The sequence below is a fragment of the Lepidochelys olivacea genome, assembly GCF_965140295.1.
Source record: "Lepidochelys olivacea isolate rLepOli2 genome assembly, chromosome: 28".
Classification (NCBI taxonomy): Eukaryota; Metazoa; Chordata; order Testudines; family Cheloniidae; genus Lepidochelys; species Lepidochelys olivacea.
In genome coordinates this window covers 315,181-339,776 of record NC_140438.1, presented here as the reverse complement: position 1 = coordinate 339,776, position 24,596 = coordinate 315,181, and the positions used below count along the sequence as shown (strand labels likewise).

The 24,596-nt window shown below is 64.7% G+C and overlaps 1 protein-coding gene across 2 annotated transcripts; it reads right to left on the bottom strand.

Annotated features, from left to right (window-relative positions):
• Window positions 1-6,893: 6,893 nt before the first annotated feature.
• Window positions 6,894-17,826, bottom strand: NAT16 (N-acetyltransferase 16 (putative)). Of its 2 annotated transcripts, XM_084616161.1 has the most exons (5): window positions 17,648-17,824; window positions 13,677-13,883; window positions 13,390-13,596; window positions 10,042-10,266; window positions 6,894-8,504 (listed from the first exon to the last, which is right to left on the bottom strand). In XM_084616161.1, exons 3-5 carry the CDS (start codon window positions 13,579-13,581, stop codon window positions 7,950-7,952), a joined length of 972 nt encoding a protein of 323 aa, XP_084472287.1. In that variant the 5' UTR covers window positions 13,582-13,596; window positions 13,677-13,883; window positions 17,648-17,824; the 3' UTR covers window positions 6,894-7,949. The 2 variants fall into 2 exon arrangements, with proteins under 2 accessions (XP_084472287.1, XP_084472288.1); XM_084616162.1 differs by lacking the exon at window positions 13,677-13,883 and having other exon boundaries at window positions 17,648-17,826.
• Window positions 17,827-24,596: the final 6,770 nt, after the last annotated feature.

The window sequence follows — 24,596 nt, the reverse complement described above, 5'->3', positions numbered from 1 at the left end:
GCCCTGAGCCCTCGAACCAGGCGTAAAACCCAGGAGTCCTGAGCCCTCGAACCAGGCATAGAACCCAGGAGTCCTGAGCCCTCGAACCAGGCGTAGAACCCAGGAGTCCTGAGCCCTCGAACCAGGCGTAGAACCCAGGAGTCCTGAGCCCTAGAACCAGGCGTAAAACCCAGGAGTCCTGAGCCCTCGAACCAGGCGTAGAACCCAGGAGTCCTGAGCCCTCGAACCAGGCGTAAAACCCAGGAGCCCTGAGCCCTCGAACCAGGCGTAAAACCCAGGAGTCCTGAGCCCTCGAACCAGGCGTAGAACCCAGGAGTCCTGAGCCCTCGAACCAGGCGTAGAACCCAGGAGTCCTGAGCCCTCGAACCAGGCGTAGAACCCAGGAGCCCTGAGCCCTAGAACCAGGCGTAGAACCCAGGAGTCCTGAGCCCTCGAACCAGGCGTAGAACCTAGGGGTCCTGAGCCCTAGAGCCAGGCGTAGAACCCAGGAGTCCTGAGCCCTAGAACCAGGAAGAGAACCCAGGGGTCCTGACCCCCATTCTGTTGACAAGCTGCGGGAATCCGAGGGAGCTGCGGGGGGGGTCTCCTCCCTATGCCCCACGTCCTCCCGCAAAGCCAGGGGATGGTGGCGGGGGGGCCCCCCTGCTGGAATAGCCGACCCCTCCCTGTAGCGCCCCAATGGCTTTTGCATGGGGAAGCCCAGGACTCGCACCCACACGGAGTCATGCTCCCAATGCCGGGGCGAGCACCAGGACCTTACCCGGCCAGTGAAGGGGGGTCAGGCCTCGCCCCTTCACCCTACACGCGAGTGTGTGTGTCCCCCCCCGCACCAGTGCAGCAACACGGCCAGCAGCGCCTGACGGCAGGGGAGGGGCAGGGGGTGCAGCACCTTGACACCCAGGAGACAGATGGGGGCAATGGGGGGCAATGGGGCAATAGACACAGAACAGTTCCCCAAGTCTGACAAGATACGTCCGCCTGTCTGTGTGTGTGTGTCTCTGCCCATGTGTGTCTCTCCGTGTCTCTGTCTGTGTCCGTGTTTCCGTGTCTCTGTGTCTGTGTGTTTATGTGTGTTTCCGTGTCTCTGTCTCTGTGTCTCTCTGTCTCTGTGCGCACGTCACACCGGAGCTAATCCCTGCTTATGGCTTTTAGAGGATGAATCACGAAGGACAATTTCATGGCCACTCAAAGCTGCAATGACCGGCAGATGCAGCCCTGCTGGGCAGTGGGGGGCGGGCGGGAAGCAGCCATATGGCGAGGGGCAGAGGGGGCCGCGGACTCGGGAAGGGGGGCACAGGCCTGACTTGGTTCAAGTGGAAGCTGTGTTCTCTGCAGCGGAGCGGGGCTGCCCCACGGGGGTGGGGGGGACACGCTGCATGGGGATGAGTCACTGCTCAGAAAGTCTAGTGAGCAACGCACTATCATACACGCACACCCCCAGCACTGTGGGGCGCGGGCAGGCCGAGAGCAGGGTGGATGGATCGATGCTGAAATTAGCCACATTACAGGCACAGCTAAGAACCCCAGTAAGGAATCAGCGCCCCGCGTCGGGCCAGCCACTGCCCAGACCCAGCCGGGATCGGGGCCCCGTCGGGCGGGCGCGGCCCAGACCCAGCTGGGATCGGGGCCCCATCGGGCAGACGCGGCCCAGACCCAGCTGAGATCGGGGCCCCGTCGGGCGGGCGCGGCCCAGACCCAGCTGAGATCGGGGCCCCGTTGGGCGGGCGCTGGCCAGACCCAGCCGGGATCGGGGCCCCGTCGGGCGGGCGCGGCCCAGACCCAGCTGAGATCGGGGCCCCGTCGGGCGGGCGCGGCCCAGACCAAGCCGAGATCGGGGCCCTGTCACGCCGGGCGCTGGCCAGACCCAGCCGAGATCGGGGCCCCGTCGGGCGGACGCGGCCCAGACCCAGCCGAGATCGGGGCCCCGTCGGGCGGGCGCGGCTCAGACCCAGCCGAGATCGGGGCCCCGTCGGGCGGGCGCGGCTCAGACCCAGCCGAGATCGGGGCCCCGTCGGGCGGGCGCGGCTCAGACCCAGCCGAGATCGGGGCCCTGTCACGCCAGGTGCGGCCCAGACCCAGCCGAGATCGGGGCCCCGTTGGACGGGCGCGGCTCAGACCCAGCCGGGACCGGGGGTGGGTTTTTTGCACGCGTAGAGGGGATTTGCACACTGATTTGCACCGCACCCCGCCTGCACCCTTGGCCGGGGTCTTTAGTCCAATGCTCTGTGATGGTTTTACACACTCGTTTGCACACCCAGCGCTGCAGGGCCCCTCCACCATCTCCCTCACGCACGGGGGGGGGGGCTTGCAGACAACTGAGCCCCCCCCGTCGCCGCCCCCTCGGCTCTGACGCAAGAAGCGGCGGCAGCGAATGAGTCACCCCCGGCTCCGGGAGCGGCGCGAGGGGCGCTAAATATAGCGCGTGCCTGGGGGGGGTGCAAAGGGGGGAGGGGCGCAGGAGGGAGGCGGGAGGCACTCGGGTGGGGGGAGGGAGCGGGGGAGGGGCCACACAGGAAGGGGGGAGGGGCACAGGAAGGAGGGGACGGGGGGCACACAGGGAGGGGGGAGGGGCACAGGAAGGAGGGGACGGGGGGCACACAGGGAGGGGGAGGGGCACAGGAGGGAGGGGCTGGCGGGGGCACACGGGAGGGGGAGGGACGCAGGAGGGAGGGGACGGGGGGCACACAGGGAGGGGGAGGGGCGCAGGAGGGAGGGGCTGGCGGGGACACACAGGGAGGGGGAGGGGCGCAGGAGGGAGGGGCTGGCGGGGGCACACGGGAGGGGGAGGGACGCAGGAGGGAGGGGACGGGGGGCACACAGGGAGGGGGAGGGGCGCAGGAGGGAGGGGCTGGCGGGGACACACAGGAAGGGGGAGGGGCACAGGAGGGAGGGGCTGGCGGGGGCACACGGGAGGGGGAGGGACGCAGGAGGGAGGGGACGGGGGGCACACAGGAAGGGGGAGGGGCACAGGAGGGAGGGGACGGGGGGGCACACAGGAAGGGGGAAGGGCACAGGAGGGAGGGGCTGGCAGGGGCAAACAGGGAGGGGGAGGGGCGCAGGAGGGAGGGGACTGCTGGGAAGCTGGGTCCCAACGCAACCTATAGGGGAAACTGAGGCACACCCAGGGGCTCCTGGGAATAGACATGTCCCACTGGGTCCCAGGTGGACGGGGATGGGCGCATGGATACAGTGCTCAGGGTGGAAGGGTTTCTAGCCCTTCCCAGTTTGCCCCCAGCTCCCCTAATGCGCACAGAGCTGGCCCCCCCAGCTGGGGGGGGCTCAGCCGCGCCATCAGAGCGGGGCGACCCCCCTTCCCGCGTCTCACCAGCGACCCCCCATGGCAGGGTGCGCGGCATCAGGCTCGGAGCCCCCCCAACGATCCACCACCTGAGCGGGGCTGCGGCTGAGGGGCTAGTGCGGGGGCGGGGGGCAGCTGGGGGTCGGCACATGGAGAGGCGGGGGGGTGGGCAGGCTTCGTTCCCCCTCCCCAGCACCAGGTGGGGGAGCCGGATCGCGCTACCCGGGCAAGGCCCACTGGAGCGGCACAATGAACCATGCAGCTAGTCCTGGGGTCCTGGAAAAACGCCCCCGGGGGGGTTCCCCGGTGCCTCTTTCGGGGCTTGGCCAGGATCAGAGCCCCTGGCCCGAGCGGGAAACCGAGTCGGGGCTCCGGGGGAAAGGGGAGAAAGCCTGCGCGGGCCGGCAGACGGGGCCCAGCGAGCCGGGGGCCAGGCCGTGGAGCAGCAGGAGGGGGCCCCAGGCGACCCGGGAACGGCTCCTGCAGGGTCTCCTCGGGGGGGGGTAGGAGGCGCCGGCCCCGCCCCGGACCTTGCAGCGAAGCTCACCAGGCCCCTGGGGGACAGGAGCTGGGGGGACAGGAGCCCGGTGGGAGAAGGGAGAGAGAAAAGGCCAATTCGATCTGGGACCCAGCAACCCCCCCTGCCTCCCCCCCAGCTCCTTCCCAGCAGCTGGGGGGGGACGGGGGAGCCGTGCGGTTGGTGTGGAGGGATGGGGTGACGGGGGTGCGTGGCGAGGATGGGGGCTTCTGGGTCTCACACACCCCCGCACACACGCACGTGCACACGTCCACACGTCCACACACCCATGAGCACACACACAAATCTCTCACACACACACACTCACACACACACACACACTCGGGCATTCACATGCACAATTGCACACCCACACGCTCCTTGCTGCCAGCAGCCGTGCAGTTGCCTTCACTAATGGATCCCCCGCCGGCCTTCCCAGCAGTGCTGCGGGGGTGGGGGGGGGAGCTGCCCTGATAGGGGGGGATTCCCAGAATTGCTGGCCCAGGAGCAGGTCAACACAACCAGCCCCACAGCAAGCTGTGATAAGAGGCCGGGAGCCAGGCAGTGTGGAGGGCGGCCGGGGAGAGGCTAAGGGGGGGCAGGCATGGGGGGCGGGGGGGTCACGCCTGGGTGAGGAGATATGGGGGGGCTGGGGACAGCCCTGCTCTCTGCAGCGATGACTCGTGTTTGCAGGCTGAGGAAGAGCTGGGGAAAGCTGGGGGTGGGGGAATCTATCCCAGCTCTGGGAGGGGAGTGGGGGCTGGAGCGGGGGGGCTGGGAGCCAGGACTCCTGGGTTCTCTCCCCAGCTCTGGGAGGGGAGTGGGACCTGGTGGGTTAGAGCGGGGGGGCTGGTAGCCAGGATTCCTGGGTTCTCTCCCCAGCTCTGGGACGGGAGTGGGGGGGGCTGGGAGCCAGGACTCCTGGGTTCTCTCCCCGGATCTGGGAGGGGAGTGGGGGCTGGTGGGTGAGAGCAGGGGGGGCTGGGGAGCCAGGACTCCTGGGTTCTCTCCCCGGCTCTGGGAGGGGAGTGGGGCCTGGTGGGTTAGAACGGGGTGAGGGGGGAGGCTGTGTGTTAGAAGGTGCTTTCCTCTCTCTTCCTCCCAGCCCCACCCTGCTCTCACCTACCAGCCCCCACTCCCCTCCCAGAACTGGGGAGGGAACCCAGGAGTCCTGGCTCCCCGCCCCCCTGCTCTAACACACCAGACCCCCTCCCAGAGCCGGGACAAAGTCCCTAGCCTTTAACAAAGCTGCAGATTTAGGAGACACCAGTTTGAGTCACCTGCATGACCTTGTCTCTGCCCCCTGGCCTGCGTGCCCAAGGGAGGAGCGCTGCGGGCCATGGAGGGCACCTGTAGGGGTGCAGGACGGCTGGCTGCTGGCACCGATGGGTTTTCCACCAAGGAAACATTAGAAAATCCAGAAAAGACTCATGAAGTTCCATCTGGACTCAAAGCCGGGAGCTGCATGGGTCAGTGACCCCCCAAGTCAGAGTGTGAGGGGCAGCGTCCCCACCCCCCATCCCGCTGCGGCAGGCCAGTTTCTCGGCAGTGAGTTTGGCTGGCAAACGAGCGCCTGGAATGGGCTCAAAGCCACAGCATCCCGGCAGGAAAGCATCTCCCGGAAAGAAACTAGATTTACCCCCCACTCCCCTGCCTGGCTGCCATGTCTGTCTGTCTGGCCCCACATGGGAGAGTGGGGTCCAGTGGGCTAGAGAAAGAGGGGCTGGGAGCCAGGACACCTGGGTTCTCTCCCCAGCTCTGGGAGGGGGGTGGGGGTTGGTGGGTTAGAGCAGGGGAGGTTGGGAGCCAGGACGCCTGGGTTCTCTTCCCGGCTCTGGGAGGGGAGTGGGGGCTGGTGGGTTAGAGCAGGGGGAGGGGGGAGCCAGGATTCCTGGGTTCTCTCCGGAGGGAACCCTCCAACCAGCATCTGGTGCTGTCGAGGAGCCAATTGACCTTTTAGTCCTCCTGAAGCCTGAGACAGTGGCTCCCAAAGCCATGGGTGGAGACAGAGGGGTCCCTGTACAAACAACTGCCCCACACCAGAGGTGGCCACATCTCAGGGCCGGGCGAGGGGTCCCTGTGTAACCAGCCGCCCTACCCCAGAGGTGGCCACGTCTCCGCACCGGGTGAGGAGTCCCCGTGTCACCAGCTGCCCCGCCCCAGAGGTGGCCGCATCTCAGGGCCGGGTGAGGGGTCCCCGGGTCACCGGCTGCCCCGCCCCAGAGGTGGCCGCATCTCACCTCCTGAAGCCCAGCTCCCAGGGAGGCCCTGGTGGTAAAAGTGCAGAACCAGCAGGAGCCAGAGATGGATGGAGGCAGCCGCGAAAGCCAGACCCGAGTGCCCCCTTGTGGTGAGTTGACCGAAGCGTGGGAGGGAGTCTGTGTCCGTGCGTCTGTCGGTCTGGGAACTGTGTCTTTGTGTGTGCACAACAGCACCCGTGTGTGAGTGTGTGTACCCCCCAGTGTGTGCCCATGACTTCTGGGCACGCTGGTGCCTCAGTTTCCCGCTCTGCAGCATTGCAGGGGGCAATCTGAGGGTTAATTTAACAGCACAGAGCGAGCGCCCCCTTGTCTGCATGGCTTGGGGAAAATATCACACGCACCCCTCTCCCCATATCCCCAGACATCCCTGTCCCCATCCTGGGGGGTTAAATCAGCCGGTGCTGGTGTGAGCAGGGTGCCCCGGGTGCGCCCCCATCTGATCCCCATGGCAGACAAAGGGCTAACTACTGCAGCCAGCTTGGGGGAGGAGAGCAGGGAATGGGACACAGGGCCTGACCCGCCTAGGGGGCGCGGGCGCCTACCCGGCCCCAGGGCAGGGACTTGCTGACTCGGAGGGGGGGGACACGGGGCGGGGGGCACCGGGGAACGGGACACATGGGGGGTGCGGCTGATAGCTCCCTACAGTTACCCACGTTCCCCTGGTCTGGGCTGACCCCAGGTTCAGACACCGGACAAAGCAGCTGCTGGACGACCCCCCCCTCCCTGCACCGTGACCCCCCCATGCCCCACGGTGGCGCCCCACTCCTGCGGGGGGAGCGTCTGGGTGCTGGGCAGAAATGAGAGGCGAGACAGGGGCTGAGGGGAGAGGGGTTTATTGCCACATGGGGATGGGGGGAGGGAATCACAGCTTGGGGGGTAACCGGGGGGGGGTTAGTTACAGAAAGAAACCAGGGCCCCCAGCCCCCCCATTCTGTGCCAGCCCCGGAGTGGGGGTGGGGGGATCGCTGATCTAACCTGGATCAGAGACTCCCGTTAATAATACCGTGGGCTTGGCCCGGCCCGGGACAGCAAAGCCAAAGCAGGGGGTGGAGGGACACCCTGCACGTGACTGCCCCAAGGGAGGGAGGCGGGATCCCTGCTCCTGACCTCCCGGGGGGAGAATGCACTGGGCGGGGGGAGCAGCTATGGACAGGGAGGTGCAACCTAGCCCCGGGGGGGGGAGTTAGTGTGTAGTGCGGGGGGGGAGGGGATGGGCTCTGGCGCTAGTGCGGGGGGGGGACACACTCTTGTTGCAGGCGACTTTATAAATATATCTCCGTTTATGAGACTCTATATTGCACGTCACTCGTGTCGAGGCATCACTAGAGGGGCGGGGGGGGGGGCTCTAGGCCCAGCTTCTAGGTGGGTTTTTTTTTGCGGGGGGAGGGGAGAGCTGAGCCCTGTACAAGGGTTTCCATCAGCCATGGCGACCCCTCGAGGGATCCGGCAGCCTGTGGGAGGGTCTGTCAACCGGTGCAGGGTGCTGTTGTCATGTCAACGGTTGCTAGGCTCCCTCAACCGTCGCTGGGCTCCATCACCGTGCCCACCATCACTGGGCCCCGTCGCCGTGTCAACCGTCGCTGGGCTCCATCACCGTGCCCACCATCACTGGGCCCCGTCGCCATGTCAACGGTTGCTAGGCTCCCTCCTCCATCCCTGGGCTGTCGCCGGACCCCTCGCCACGCCGACGGTGGCTCAGCTCCACTGACCGTCGCAAGGGCTTGCCAAGCATGTGGGGGGGGGGGCACGTCTCCTAGGGGAGTCCCTCTAGCGGGCCAGGAAGGGGGTGGGGGGCGGGGGGGGCGACCAAGGCTCAGAAAGTGCGTCTGCGGGACCAGGAAGTGGGCGGGCAGGGGGGCGGGTCTCGCTCCCCCTAGATATCGGCCTCCAGCAGGTACTGCTCGGTGTAGCCCTTGGCCAGCTCCAGCCGCAGGCCGGCCCGGCAGAACTCGGCCAGCTCCCCCCAGAGGCTGGGCTCCAGGAAGAGCTGGCACATGACGCAGCCCCGCAGGGCCGGCAGGTGGGCCCGGAGGTGGTGCAGCAGCTGGCTCTTGAGGTGGGCGGGCTGGCGGCCGAAGGCGTCGATGTTGAGGTAGACCCAGTCCTCGCCCAGCGGGATGGGGAAGGGCTGGGTGCAGAGCGAGGCGGCCGTGGGCCGGGCCTTGCAATCCACCACCCAGTGCAGCTGCTTCTGCTGCAGCAGGGCCAGGTTGGGCTCGCTGGGCCGGTAGGGCTGCCAGTCCTGGATGATGGTGCGGCCGGGCAGGACCTCGCTCTGGAAGGCCGGGCTCAGCACCAGGGCCCGCACCTCGCCCGGCTCCAGGGCCTCCGTGGGCAGCGGCTGGAAGCCGCCCGCCCGCAGCTGGGCCACCGCCGTGTCCAGCCGGGCCAGCAGCTCCGCCGCATTGAACCGCACCAGCAGGATGCCCTGGAGGGGGAGAGGCGCAGGTAAGCTGGCCGGGGGACAGGGGGAGCTCCCCATGGGCTGGCTCAGGGGGGCGGGGAATGGGGCACGGGCCCTGTCCCCTCCAGGACAGAGAACCCAGGAGTCCTGGCTCCTCCCCCTGCCCCCGCCTGCCCCCCTGGCTGCTGCTCCATTTCATGACACGACTGATTTCCACTAATTGAACTAACCGTCCCATTCCCCCCCCCCCCCCCCGCCGCGCCCGCCAGGCACCGCTCAGCTGGCTCGCATGGCTGGGGAAAGTGGGTCAGCAGCCACGACCTTCCCGGGAGCCAGATACCAGGGTGATGGCCAGACTGACCCGAGGCAGAGAGGCCTGGCAGCCCAGAGCCGACCCATCCGCCGCCGAGCGCAGCCAAATCTGCCAGAGACCCCCCGCCCCGGGTGACAGAGATCCCCCCATCTCCACCCCCAGGCAGGGGCTTCTGGACCCCCACGGCTCGCCCTGCTCTGGGGGAATTAGACAGCACTGCTGCAGTGGGTTCCCACTGGGCTCTGCAGCCCTGAGCCCTCTGGGGGTCCTTCCCCCATCACCCCCCCTTCCCCCATCACCTCCCAGGCGTCCCAAGGTGGGCCCAGAGCCAAGTGCAGCAGGCCCACCACAGGCCCCTCACGAGAGGGTGGCTGGGCTGGGGGCGAATGCGTTGGGCTAGGAGTCGGGGCCCCTGGGATCTGTGCCCGGTTCTGGGGCCCCTGGGATCTGTGCCTTGTGTCACAAAGTGGGAATGTTCTTAATATGTTCTCTGGATACTGTGTGAGTGCCTCAGTTTCCCCTAGGCAATTCTTAAGTCTCTAGGTGGGGAGATCGGGGGTGGGCGTGATTGTGTCAGAGCCCTAGAGGGCCAGTGGGATGGTGTCTGCACAGAGAATGGCCGACACCCTGTCTCCTGGGGACTGATGGCCTGGGCCCCTCCCTTGCAAGGTGCAAGTTGAAGGGGTTGGAGAACAAAGAGATCAGGTGGCCTCCTGGCCCCAGAAAGAGACAAAGGCGAGGAGGGGCTGGAGGGAGTTTCAGGTTTGGGGCTGGCTGGGGAAACAGAGGGAGGTCCCCTGCCCCCCAACATGGACTCGGCTGAGGGGTCCTGTTCTCTGCACCTACAAGCTCTGTGTTAGACCCTGTTCCTGTCGTCTAATAAACCTTCTGTTTTACTGGCTGGCCAAGAGTCACGGTGAATCGCAGGAAGTGTGGAGGGGTGCAGGGCCCTGATCCCCCCACGCTCCGTGACACCTGGGAGCCTGGTTCTGTGCCAGGTTCTGGGGCCCCTGGGTTCTTTTCCTGGTTCTAGGACTCCTGGGTTCTTTTCCCAGCTCTGTGTGACCTCTGGCAAGTGACAGCAAGGCTCTGGGCCTCAGTTTCCCCATCAGTGGGGAGGATGTTTCTTCACCTAGTCAGCCGGTCTCCCGCTGTGTGGGGGTTTGTGGTGCCCCGATCTCAGTCCCCCGCTACCCGCCCCCAGGGCACTACCGTAATTCACTTAATATCCCCTCCTCCTGCGTCTACCTGCTTGGTGATCAGACGGTATTTCTTGAAGTCCTTGGGGCCCAGCTTGTCGTCCCGCGTCAGCCGCGACACCTTGACGCCGGGGTGCTGTTGCTTGACCAGCTCGGTGCAGAAGCGCTGCAGGACGCCGGCCACGCCCTTGCCCCGCTCCCAGGGGGCCACACGCAGCCCCTCCACGAGCACCGTCTCTCCGGCGTCCACCACGCAGACCGACTGCAGCCCGATCTGGGGAGGAAAGCGGAGGGGGGGGGCAGGGGGTTAGCACCGGCCGGGCGGGAACCCACCCACCGCTGGCGCTAACGAGGGCGGGGGGAAGCGGGTTAGCACCGGCTGGAGCGTGGGCAGGGCGGGAACAGACCCACTGCTGGAATTAGTGAATTAATTATTTCAGCTGTGTATTAATTTCCTTGTGTAAAAAAATAAAAAAAAACTTATTTAAAATGTCATTTGACTTTAATACCCCATCTTTTTAAGGCCTAAAACTTATTTATTCTCTCTTCAAACACTGAAATGAAACATAGCCGGGCAGAATCCAGGAGCCTCTCGCAAACGCTTGGCATTAAAGGCGGCTCCCCTATAAAGAGAGAATCGGGGGGAAACCTCACACCGGGGAGGTGACGCTTTATGGACAGGGCCTGGCTGATCAGCCTACGGGATTTCGGGCCAGCAGCTCTCAGCCTTTCCCGACAGCTGTGCCCCTTCCAGGGGTCTGATTTGTCTTGCCTACCCCCAAGCTTCACCTCACTTAAAAACGACATGCTTACAAACATCGGACACCAAAACACAGACGTGTCACAGCGCGGTGTTCGTGACAAATTGCCTTTACCCTGTAATTACAAAATAAATCAGCTGGAATATAAATATTGTACTCACCGCTCGGGGTGTCGTCCGCAGAGCAGCAGAAACCAGGCCTTGCCTGTGTGAAACCTGACTTCGCGAAGGTTTCCTCTGTCGCCGTTGTAAAGCTAGGCGAATCGCTAGAGGAGTTGGCGGACCCCCTGGAAGCCCTCTGTGCACCCCAGGGGTACGCTTACCCCTGCTTGAGAACCGCTGATTGGCAAGCGAGGCCGGTGAGTAGGAACTCGCGCTCTGCTCACTGTCTCCTGGGCGAATTTGAAAACTTTGCTGGACAATGGCCGATGTAACTCGCGGCCTCCCAGCAAGACCTGCTTTATGCTGCTCTGCGTACGACACAATATTTATATTCCCAGCTGATTTACTCTGGAATTAGAAGGTAACAAGGAGGAAATCAGCCATTTTTCAGTCCTCGCTTCTGTATTTTGGTGCCTGGTGTTCGTAAGCACGTCGCTTTTCGGTGAGGGGCAACTGGGGGGTACGCAAGACAAATCCGACCCCTGAAAGGGGGACAGGGCCACTGGGCTAGAGCCACCCCGTGCGAACGCACCTTGCGTTGGAAAAAGACCAGCAGGCCAAACGGAAAAGCCGGTTCAAACTGATGATTTAAATCAATCCCCCCACCCGCCTTGCAGCCGGAGGGTCTATGCAGCGCCCGGCATGACAGGGGACCCTGACCTCGGGGGGGGGGCAGGAGGGGTCTGTGTGGAACCTGCACAAGAGGGGCTGGGGGGAGGGGGTGAGTCATCCCTTAATTACAGCCTGATTAAGCCACATGCGGGGATGACTCATTCCTGCGCTAGGCTCCAGCCAATCCACCAGCCAGGGGCTGGGCTGGCGACGCCCGGGGCAGGTATAAAGGCCTCACAGGAGACTTGGCCCTGGGAGTCTCCCCTGCCTGCAGGGGGTACCAGGCCCATATCCTGCACCAGGCCGGCTTGGCTCCCAGCCCAACCCTCCCTCCCTCCCTCCTGCTGCTGCCCCAACCGCTAGGCCTCCCACCCCAGAACCAGTTTCCGGCAGAGCCCTGATCTCACTCATAGGTTGGGCAGGGCCAGGCTTTTAGGCATTACCAGGTTATATGTGACCAGAAGATGAATTTCCCCCAGTCACAGGATTCAGCCACCTCTGGGGCGGGGCGGCGGGATACACAGGGACCCCTCGCCCGGCGCTGAGATGCAGCCCCCTCTGGGGCAGAGCAGCTGGTTATACAGGGACCCCTTGCCCCCCCCCCACCCGCTGAGATGCAGCCACCTCTGGGGCGGGGCGGCGGGTGACATGGGGACCCCTCGCCCGGCGCTGAGATGCAGCCCCCTCTGGGGCGGGGCGGCGGGTGACACGGGGACCCCTTGCCTGGTGCTGAGATGCAGCCACCTCTGGGGCGGGGCGGCGGGTGACACGGGGACCCCTTGCCTGGTGCTGAGATGCAGCCACCTCTGGGGCGGGGCGGCGGGTGACACGGGGACCCCTTGCCTGGTGCTGAGATGCAGCCACCTCTGGGGCGGGGTGGTGGGTGACACGGGGACCCCCTCGCCCGGCGCTGAGATGCGCCCACCTCTGGGGCAGAGCAGCTGGTTATACAGGGACCCCTTGGCCCATGCTGAGATGCAGCCACCTCTGAGGTGTAGCATGGGGGTGTGGGGGTCTTTTTATCTGGTGGACCCCTGGAGTCATTACAAGTGGTTCCTGCACCCGGACCAGCCGGGCCCAGCTCGTCAGCTCAGGTTTCTCACAGTTCGGGGGCTGCCCTGGCTGGAGGCGAGACCCGAACCCAGGGCAGGGAGCAGGGTTCACAGGCGATGCGCCCACCTCTGGCTCTGACGCAGGCGTGATGCGGATCTATAACAGCCAGGGACACGGGTCGATCCCGCCGCAGCTCAAAGCAGGTCAGAGCGGGGAGCCCGCCGGGAGACGAGAAATGGGGCAGCGGGAGGGGCCGTGCTGGGGAAGGTGTGGGGGTGGGTCGCTGGGATGCAGACAGCCGGGGTGGGGGGGCTATTGCAAACCACACGGTGAGCGGGGATGGCAGAAATACAGACTTCACATGCAGCCACTTCTGAGTAGACAGTCGGGGCTATTTACACAGGGACCCCTCACCCAGCACTGCAATGCGGCCACCTCTGGGGCGGGGCGGCTGGTGACACAGGGACCCCTCGCTCGGCGCTGAGATGCGGCCACCTCTGGGGCGGGGCGGCTGGTGACACAGGGACCCCTCGCTCAGCGCTGAGATGCGGCCACCTCTGGGGCAGGGCGGCTGGTGACACGGAGACCCCTCGCCTGGCTCTGAGATGCGGCCACCTCTGGGGCGAGGCAGCTGGTTACATGGGGACCCCTCGCCCGGCTCTGAGATGCGGCCACCTCTGGGGCGGGGCAGCTGGGGTCTTTTTACATGGGGGACGCCCCTAACCTGGCTCACTGAGCCCCAGGAGCAAGTAACCCTCAGGCCCAGGTGCTGCCCCCTGCAGGCACCGCCGGGTCCAACTTCCCACTCACCACGGCTCCGTTCTTCTTGGCCAGCACCACGGTGCGGTTGGGCTCACGGATCCAGGCGTGGTAGCGGCTGGGGAGATAATCCAGGCCCCCGTAGATGCCCTTCGACATGGCCAGGATCTCCTCAAACTCCTTCTCCGTTGCCACCACGAACTGCAGCTGGGGGTCGCTGCTCAGCCCTGGCTCCAACTTCATGCCTGGCTAGCGGGGCTGTGGGGAGAAAGCAAAGCCGTGAAACAGCCGCAGCTGGGGGGGGCCAGCCACGGATGCCCCACCCACCCCGCACTCACCAGTGCCGCTAACAGCCAGGTGAGTCTCTGAGATGCGGCTACCTCTGGGGCGGGGCGGCCGGTGACACGGGGACCCCTCGCCCGGCGCCGAGATACAGCCACCTCTGGGGCGGGGCAGCCGGTGAGACGGGGACCCCTCGCCCGGTGCTGAGACGCGCCCACCTCTGGGGCGGGGCAGCGGGTGACCCCGGGATCCCTTGCCCGGCGCTGAGATGCAGTGAGAGGAAGTGAAGATTAATTTTGTGTCCAAGAGAGGTTTGATGGGGGACACACTGGGGTGGGGACTGAAGGGAAGCTGGGTGTGTGTCGTCAGCCACAGCTCCCCGTGTTGTCCCAGCCCTGGCCCCCCCCCCAGCTCTGCCAGTGCCCCTCACTCCCAACCCACAGCCCTGGCCTCCCCCCTCGGAGCAGGCGTCTCCCCTGAGCGGACCTTGCCTGGGCAGGTTGGGGGTCTCTGGTTTCACCGCGCCGGGAGCTGGCCATGAATATTCAAGGGAACCCGAGGCGGCCTGCGGGGGGAGGCGGGTGTGCAGCTGCGCCATGTGAGACGGAAACGTCTGGCCCGGGAACCCGACCCACTGCCCCCCCTGAAATATTCATCCCCTAAGGAGGGACAGAGTCTTGGGGGGCAGGGCCCACGTCCATGCTGGTGCACCCCCTCCAGCCAGCCCCTCACCCCTGTATCCAGCCGTCCCCACCCCTGTCTCTGTTCTGCCCGGGCGGGGCCGGGGCCCAGCGCTGGTCCCTGCTCTACCCCAGGGTTCGTATGCCCTGGGGTGGCTGCAGACCCGGGGGAGGGGGGGAGGGGGGGTGTGACATGTGCGGGGCAGGGGCTGCTGCAGGGTCTCATTTCTGGGACCTCCCTCCCCCTATCCCCAGGGCTGGGGGGGACGGATGGGGGGGCTCACCCCCTCTCCCCATTGGTCCCCTTGTCATGGACAGACAGGTTGGGCCAGTTCCCCTCCCCCACCCTAGCCCGGGCCCACCCCCTGGCGTCTGGCGCCTGCGATCCCAGGGCTCCATGGAAAAACTCCTTCCCACCCAGCTCCCCTCACCCTCCCTGTCCCCCCTCAAACGCCCAGCCCCCAGCGAACACTCACAGAGCCCCTGTGCACCCCCCCGCCCCATAGACTCCACTGGATCTGGGCCCACCGGTCTGGTTTGGGCTGGGGGGCGGATACGGAGGAGGCCAGGCAGGTGGGGCTGAACTGGGGTGGAGAGAAGGGGTACGAGGCTGGATGGGCCCAATCTGTACCCCTCTTCGCCTGGCCTGCCCCTTAGGGTCACATGGGGGGAGAGGCGAGCTGGGAAGATGCTGTGACCCCCCCCCCTGCATCCCTGCCTGCCCCCCCGCCCCGCCCCCCCCCCCACACCGTGCGGGAGGGGGTCGGTTTTGGAAGAGTCGGCGTTCGGCATCTCTCAGCGCCCAGCTGAAAACAGACCGTGTTAATCTGCTTGTGGGGGGGGGGGCATGAGGAGGAGGGGGATGCGTCAGGTCTTATTAATGCGGGGGGCCAGCCCCCCCCAGCTCGAAAACCCCACCGGGGCGTATCTGGGGGGGGGGGCGGACAGAGCTGCCGGGCTTCCCCTGTGTCACGTCGCGTTCGAACGGCTTCCGGGGTGACCGCGGCGTCCAGGCCGTGGCACGGGGACCCCCAGGCCTCGCTGCCGTGGGGCCAGGCATGTTCTGCCTTTTCTTGCCTTCGGTTAGGGCCGAGCTGGGGGCCCGCGGCCGCCCGACCTGGGCGGTAGCCACGCATTTGGGGTGATTGGCAGGATGGAGGCGTTTTCCCATCGGCTCTTTTACGTGTGATGAGGCCGGGCCCCCGAGCCAGGCGCTGTCCCCCATGTGGTGTTTGTCCCTGGGGGTCGGGGTCCCCGCCTGTCCCTGGGGGTCCCTGGGGCAGCTCCTGTAACCTGGCCTGGCGACGCTGGTCCGCTCGCATTCAATATTAAGGGGGTCGGGGCCCCTGCGAGAAGTCGGCTGCAGCCCAGTGGGGCAGGTGCTGGCCAGGGCCGGTAGAAACCCTGGTTCAACCCTGAGGAGTGGGGGGTCCCTCCTGCTCCCCTTTAATTCACTGTTCCCAGGAGCCAGGCCAGGGGCTTAGCCACGCGCATGGGCAGTTGGAGGTCCGGGTGCACCCCAGCTCTGCCCGTAAGCAGGTTTTGAATGGGGACCCCCCCGTCCACTCCTGTGACCCTGCTGGGGGGGGACCCCAGGTAGCACCCCGCTCTATCCCCTCTGTTAGGGGAGGCCCTGTGAATAGTTACGTCAAAGGGGCTGCTGCCAGGACAGAGCCAAGTGTAAACCAGGGTCTCCAGCCCGCCAAACGGCCGGAGCCAGGTTGGGGGCATGGCAGGGGCGCCGGAAACGGGGCCATGGGTGCCGACGTGGCTCTCGCGTGGCTCCCCGGGTCTGCTGCCCCCAGGCCCCTCGGCCCGGGGTCCCAGCCAGTCGGGGGGAAGGGGTGATGCTGCTCTTGCCGGACGGGAGCCCTTTGGCCATGGCCCCAAATGGGCCCCCCCCGTGGTCCCCCTGGCCTGCCCTGGGCACACGGACGCCCCAGCCCAGCTGTCTCGGGTGCGGTGGCAGGCAGGGGATGAGGGGCCCGAATGGCTCCCAGCCGGCGCCAGGGAGAGCCCCGTGGGGCACCGGCCACCGGCGCTCTCTGCCCCTGTGGGTCTCTGTGCGGCGACCGGGCACCCACCACGGCTGAAACGTGATGGGGGAGAGAAAAGCTGCCCCACGGCTGCCCCTGGGGGCGGCCCACGCGCCTGAAGTCGGTCTCGTCAGCGGGTTACCCTTGGGTGCCCCACATGGGTCCGGGCTGGCCACTACTGTGGGGCAGCGAAGGGAGAGGGTGGGGGGAGAGGATTGCCTGCAGGGGAGGGGGATGGATGGGGGGCAGGGAGAGGGGGAGGGGGATAGTAGCAGAGCAGGGGACACTGGGTAACCTCAGATTGCATCAGGTCCCTCTGCCTAGCCCCCCCTCCCTGCCCAATTTGGGGGGCACAGGGAAAGTGCCCTGGTTCCGGGGGCGAGCTGGTCACGCCTGGGGCCCGAGAAGCAGCCAGGAGGGGCAGGAATGGGGGGGGGGGAAAGAGGCTGAAATGGGGAAGGAACAAGGCCAGCCCCCCCCCCCCCGACCCCGGGGTTACATAATAAAGGTGGTGGGGAAAGGGAACGGGGGGGCACAGCCATAGGCTGGGGGGGACGGGGGGGGGAGTCAGGGGGACAGGCTGATGGAGAGCGCAGGGACCCCGGGATCCGTCCCTGCGACCCTCCCCGGGGCACCTACCATGCGCCCCCCGCTCCCCATGGCAGGGGCTCGGGGCGGGGGGGGGGGTGACAATCTCCCCTCCCCCCCAGCCTTTGTCCCCAGGGGAAAACGGGGCGGGGGGGAAGAGGGAGGATCGGGCCCCGCCCGCCCCCTCCCCGTCGAGGCCGGGCGCATCCTCAGGGACCCAGGTGTCCGGGTAATGGCGACGGCTCCCTGGTAACAATGGGGGAGGGGTCGCGAGCATCCCCCACACACACACCGGGGGTGCGGAGAGGGGGGGCAGCAGCCTGGTGGGGGGGTCTTAGCACGAAGTGGGGATGTACTAAAAGAGCCAGAGACACCCCCCTCCCTCAGCAGCCCCCCCAGAGACCCCCCTCCTGTTCAAAGCCACCCCCTCCCCTCAGCAGCCCCCCGAGACCCACTCCCCTTCAGAGACACCCCCTCCCCCAGCATCCCCCTGTAACCCCCAGAGACCCCCTCCCCCAGCAGCCCCCCTCTAATCCCCCCAGAGACCCCCCTTCTCCCAGAAACCCCCTCCCCACACATCCTCTCCTTCAAACATCCCCCAATATCCCCTCCCCTCCCCGCTCTTTCCCTGCGCCGCCCCCTCCCCAATAAATCCCCCCCAGGCCATGCCCTGACCCCTAAAGGTCACGGTGCCCCCCCCATGTGTGTGGGGGGGGTCCCTACCGGGAGCAGCCGGCGGCGGGTGGGTGGCTGGGGCCGGGCTGTGACGGTCCCTCTCCCCGCCAGCATCGCTCCGCGCGGCGCGGCTGCTATAAAGGGGGGCGCTAAGCCCCGCCCCCGACCGCCCCCCCAGGCTGGAGGGGACAAGGTGCGGGGGGGGGGCCGCTGGCATCACATGAGCCCGGCTAATCCCCCCCACCCGCGCCTGTGCGTCATCAGCGGGAGAAAGTGACCTGAGAGGGGCGGGGGGGGGCCACTGGGCTGCAATGGGGGCGGGGGGGGGAGCTCGGAGCCGGCCCACCACCACACTTCCCCCGCGGGGGGGCTGTGCCCCATGCCCCCCCCATAGCACAGGGTCACAGACCCGACCCTGCACCTCAATCGCCCCGCACCCCCCAGCCATAGCATCCTCCCTGCCCACACCCCCCCCCGCGGGGAGCTGTGCCCCATGGCCCCCCCATAGCACAGGGCTACAGACCCGACCCTGCACCTCAATCGCCCCGCACCCCCCAGCCATAGCATCCTCCCTGCCCACACCCCCCCCGCGGGGAGCTGTGCCCCATGGCCCCCCCATAGCACAGAGTCACAGACCCGCCCCCCCCGCACCCCAGCTGGCACCCTGGCCCCTCACAAGGGGGGGGGCTGCGTCAGTGGGACCTGGCCGCTTTCCCCCTAAATACTTGCCCCCCCACAACTGTCATCCGCAGTTTCCCCCCCCAGCTCAGACCTGGGCCTGCCCCCCAGCTCACGAGCCCCAGTCCTGAGCCTGTCGGTCCCCCACTTCCCCGCAACCCCCATCGCCTCCCTCCCGCCCCAGACCCAGACCACTTAACCCCACATGTATTCCCTTCCCCTACCATAAACCCCTTGGCCCCCTAAGTTCCCTGCCCCATAACCCCCAGCCTCTCCCTTCCCCCCCCAAGCTCCCTGCCCCGTAACCCCCTGACCCTCCCCTTCCCCCCTAAACTCCCTGCCCCGTAACCCCCTGACCCTCCCCTTCCCCCCTAAACTCCCTGCTCCGTACCCCTGCCCCTCCCCTTCCCCCCAAGCTCCCTGCCCCATACCCCCTTGCCCCTCCCCTTGCCCCCTAAGCTCCCTGCCCCGTACCCCCCTGACCCTCCCCTTCCCCCCCAAGCTCCCTGCCCCGTAACCCCTGCCCCTCCCCTTCCCCCCAAGCTCCCTGCCTGTACCCCCCTGCCCCATACCCCCCTAAACTCCCTGCCCCTCCCCTTCCCCCAAGCTCCCTGCCCCTTAACCCCCTGACCCTCCCCTTCCCCCCCAAGCTCCCTCTCCCATACCCACCTGCCCCTCCCCTTCCCCCCCAAGCTCCCTGCCCGTACCCCCTTCCCCTCCCCTTCCCCCCCTAAGCTCCCTGCCCGTACCCCCTTCCCCTCCCCTTCCCCCCAAGCTCCATGCCCTTACCCCCCTGCCCCATATCTCCCTGACCCTCCCCTTCCCCCCAAGCTCCCTGCCCCGTAACCCCCTGACCCTCCCCTTCCCCCCAAGCTCCCTGCCCCGTAACCCCTGCCCCTCCCCTTCCCCCCAAGCTGCCTGCCTGTACCCCCCTGCCCCATACCCCCCTAAACTCCCTGCCCCTCCCCTTCCCCCCAAGCTCCCTGCCCCGTAACCCCTGACCCTCCCCTTCCCCCCAAGCTCCCTGCCTGTACCCCCCTGCCCCATACCCCCCTAAACTCCCTGCCCCTCCCCTTCCCCCCCAAGCTCCCTGCCCTTACCCCCCTGCCCCATACCCCCCTGCCCCTCTCCTTCCCCCCCAAGCTCCCTGCCCTTACCCCCCTGCCCCATACCCCCCTGCCCCTCTCCTTCCCCCCCAAGCTCCCTGCCCCGTAACCCCTGCCCCTCCCCTTGCCCCCAAGCTGCCTGCCTGTACCCCCCTGCTCCATACCCCCTAAACTCCCTGCCCCTCCCCTTCCCCCCCAAGCTCCCTGCCCCTCCCTTTCCCCCCATAACCTCCCTGACCCATAACCTCCCCCACATTGCTTGCACACACCCCTCCCCGCTCCTGACAGGCCCCGCCCCCACCGCCCCAAGCCTGGAAGAGCCCCGGCTCCGGCCCCGGCCCCAGCTGACCTCGTGGCGCAACGGCAGCGCGTCTGACTCCAGATCAGAAGGGTGCGTGTTCGAATCACGTCGGGGTCAGAGCCGGCCGCTTTTTACTTGGGGGGCCCCCCCTTCCCTCCTGCACCCTGCTACACAACACACGCTGTAACACACCCTGCTACACAACACACCCTCCTACACCCTGCTACACAACACACCATCCTACTCACTGCTACACAACACACCCTGTAACACACCCTCCTGCAGCCTGCTACACAACACTCCATCCTACACCCTGCTACACAACGCACCCTCCTACACAACACACCCTGTAACACACCCTCCTACACCCTGCTACACAACACACGCTGTAACACACCCTGCTACACAACACACCCTCCTACACCCTGCTACACAACACACCATCCTACTCACTGCTACACAACACACCCTGTAACACACCCTCCTACACCCTGCTACACAACACACCCTCCTACACAACACACCCTGTAACACACCCTCCTGCAGCCTGCTACACAACACTCCATCCTACACCCTGCTACACAACGCACCCTCCTACACAACACACCCTGTAACACACCCTCGTACACCCTGCTACACAACACACCCTGTAACACACCCTCCTACTCACTGCTACACAACACACCATCCTACTCACTGCTACACAACACACCCTGTAACACACCCTGCTACACCCTGCTACACAACACACCCTGTAACACACCCTCCTACACCCTGCTACACAACACACGCTGTAACACACCCTGCTACACAACACACCCTCCTACACCCTGCTACACAACACACCATCCTACTCACTGCTACACAACACACCCTGTAACACACCCTCCTACACCCTGCTACACAACACACGCTGTAACACACCCTGCTACACAACACACCCTCCTACACCCTGCTACACAACACACCATCCTACTCACTGCTACACAACACACCCTGTAACACACCCTCCTGCAGCCTGCTACACAACACTCCATCCTACACCCTGCTACACAACGCACCCTCCTACACAACGCACCCTGTAACACACCCTCCTGCACCCTGCTACACAACACACGCTGTAACACACCCTGCTACACAACACACCCTCCTACACCCTGCTACACAACACACCATCCTACTCACTGCTACACAACACACCCTGTAACACACCCTCCTACACCCTGCTACACAACACACCCTCCTACACAACACACCCTGTAACACACCCTCCTGCAGCCTGCTACACAACACTCCATCCTACACCCTGCTACACAACGCACCCTCCTACACAACACACCCTGTAACACACCCTCGTACACCCTGCTACACAACACACCCTGTAACACACCCTTCTACACCCTGCAACCCAACACACCCTCCTACTCACTGCTACACAACACACCCTGTAACACACCATCCTACACCCTGCAATACACCCTGCAACCCAACACACCCTCCTACACAACGCACACTGTAACACACCCTCCTACACCCTGCTACACAACACACGCTGTAACACACCCTGCTACACAACACACCCTGTAACACACCCTCCTACTCACTGCTACACAACACACCATCCTACTCACTGCTACACAACACACCCTGTAACACACCCTCCTGCACCCTGCTACACAACACACCCTGTAACACACCCTGCTACACAACACACCCTCCTACTCACTGCTACACAACACACCCTGTAACACACCCTCCTGCACCCTGCTACACAACACTCCATCCTACACCCTGCTACACAACGCACCCTCCTACACAACACACCCTGTAACACACCCTCCTACACCCTGCTACACAACACACCCTGTAACACACCCTTCTACACCCTGCAACCCAACACACCCTCCTACTCACTGCTACACAACACACCCTGTAACACACCATCCTACACCCTGCAATACACCCTGCAACCCAACACACCCTCCTACACAACGCACACTGTAACACACCCTCCTACACCCTGCTACACAACGCACCCTCCTACACCCTGCTACACAACACACCCTGTAACACACCCTCCTACTCACTGCTACACAACACACCATCCTACTCACTGCTACACAACACACCCTGTAACACACCCTCCTACACCCTGCTACACAACACACCCTGTAACACACCCTCCTACACCCTGCTACACAACGCACCCTCCTACACCCTGCTACACAACACATCCTCCTACTCACTGCTACACAACACACCATCCTACTCACTGCTACACAACACACCCTGTAACACACCCTCCTACACCCTGCTACACAACACACCCTCCTACACAACACACCCTGTAACACACCCTCCTGCAGCCTGCTACACAACACTCCATCCTACACCCTGCTACACAACGCACCCTCCTACACAACACACCCTGTAACACACCCTCGTACACCCTGCTACACAACACACCCTGTAACACACCCTTCTACACCCTGCAACCCAACACACCCTCCTACTCACTGCTACACAACACACCCTGTAACACACCATCCTACACCCTGCAATACACCCTGCAACCCAACACACCCTCCTACACAACGCACACTGTAACACACCCTCCTACACCCTGCTACACAACACACGCTGTAACACACCCTGCTACACAACACACCCTGTAACACACCCTCCTACTCACTGCTACACAACACACCATCCTACTCACTGCTACACAACACACCCTGTAACACACCCTCCTGCACCCTGCTACACAACACACCCTGTAACACACCCTGCTACACAACACACCCTCCTACTCACTGCTACACAACACACCCTGTAACACACCCTCCTGCACCCTGCTACACAACACTCCATCCTACACCCTGCTACACAACGCACCCTCCTACACAACACACCCTGTAACACACCCTCCTACACCCTGCTACACAACACACCCTGTAACACACCCTTCTACACCCTGCAACCCAACACACCCTCCTACTCACTGCTACACAACACACCCTGTAACACACCATCCTACACCCTGCAATACACCCTGCAACCCAACACACCCTCCTACACAACGCACACTGTAACACACCCTCCTACACCCTGCTACACAACGCACCCTCCTACACCCTGCTACACAACACACCCTGTAACACACCCTCCTACTCACTGCTACACAACACACCATCCTACTCACTGCTACACAACACACCCTGTAACACACCCTCCTACACCCTGCTACACAACACACCCTGTAACACACCCTCCTACACCCTGCTACACAACGCACCCTCCTACACCCTGCTACACAACACATCCTCCTACTCACTGCTACACAACACACCATCCTACTCACTGCTACACAACACACCCTGTAACACACCATCCTACACCCTGCAACCCAACACACCCTCCTACACAACGCACACTGTAACACACCCTCCTACTCACTGCTACACAACACACCATCCTACTCACTGCTACACAACACACCCTGTAACACACCATCCTACACCCTGCAACACACCCTGCAACCCAACACACCCTCCTACACAACGCACACTGTAACACACCCTCCTACTCACTGCTACACAACACACCATCCTACTCACTGCTACACAACACACCCTGTAACACACCATCCTACACCCTGCTACACAACACACCCTCCTACTCACTGCTACACAACACACCCACCTACACAACGCACACTGTAACACACCCTCCTACACCCTGCAACACACTCCAACGTATACACTGTCCTACACACTGCAACACCCCGACCCACACACTGCTACACAACACATCCTCCGGCACACTGCAACCCAACACATACTGACCTAAATACCGCAACACACGTCCTACCTCCTGCCACACAACGCATACACACAATGCAACACTACAGCACACACCCTGCAACACCCACACACTGCAACTGCAACACCCCAACCTACATCCTGCAACACACCATCCTACCTACTGCCACACAACACACCCTGCAATACAGTCCAACCCACACACCAGCGGCCTACTCAGCACAAGCCAACGCCCCACAGCACGCCTCCCCGCCCCCCCCCGAAACACACGCAGCACAATGTAAAATGCTCTACACACGGCAACACAACACCCTGCACTGTCATCGGACACACATGACACCCTTTGCCCCCCCCCGCCCCCGCGGCACCGTGCCCCAGGGCACGCGATCGTGGGGTGCAGGACGACACCCCAGCGTACAGCATCAGGCCGTTGTGTGGCAGTGACTTGTGGTACAGCCCCGGTGTGTTGCATACCAAGACCTGTGGGCCTGTGAAAGGCAACACAACCCACAACGCGGTGCAATGCCCCAGGACGCGCAAGGCAGGAGGGATGGGGACACTGGGGGGGGGGGTTGGATCGTGTTGCAATATGGAGGACGCTGTGTGTTGTCGTGAAGCCCCCCCGACACCCCAACCCCCTGCCGTGCCCCCTGGGCCCAGCAATGCACGACACCCCTCGGGGCTGTGAAAGGCGACAACACAACACACAGGACCTGGTGCTCTGGGGTCAGTGGCTGTCCTCTCCGGCCCCCAAACCCCGTCTCCTGTTGTGTGGGGGGCCCCCCCACTCCCCTCCCTTACCGTGGCCTCCCCCGTCACGTGCCCAGCCATGGCGCCCCCCCCTCCGTCCCCCCCCATCACCAGGCCAGGCATGTGCAGCCCTTTAATGAGTGTTTTGTCCCAGGTCCTAATTACCCAGCAACGGGGTCATTAGCGGAGCTGCCAGGGAAGTTGGGGGCCCAGGGGGGCTTCCTCCTTCGGGGATGCGGGGGGACTTCTGGTGCCAGCAGTGGGATTCCTGTGCCAAGCCCTCCCCCCCACCGGGCTCAGACAAATGCCCCATTCACACTTTGGGGGGGGGTGGGGTGAGG

Excerpts from the sequence above, each read along its gene's own strand:
- NAT16 (XM_084616162.1), bottom strand. The coding sequence starts at position 13,581 with ATGAAGTTGGAGCCAGGGCTGAGCAGCGACCCCCAGCTGCAGTTCGTG. Across the intron at positions 10,267-13,389 it reads CCAAGAAGAACGGAGCCGTG|ATCGGGCTGCAGTCGGTCTG; the intron begins GTGAGTGGGAAG and ends TTTCCTCCCCAG. Across the intron at positions 8,505-10,041 it reads ACCGTCTGATCACCAAGCAG|GGCATCCTGCTGGTGCGGTT; the intron begins GTAGACGCAGGA and ends CTCCCCCTCCAG.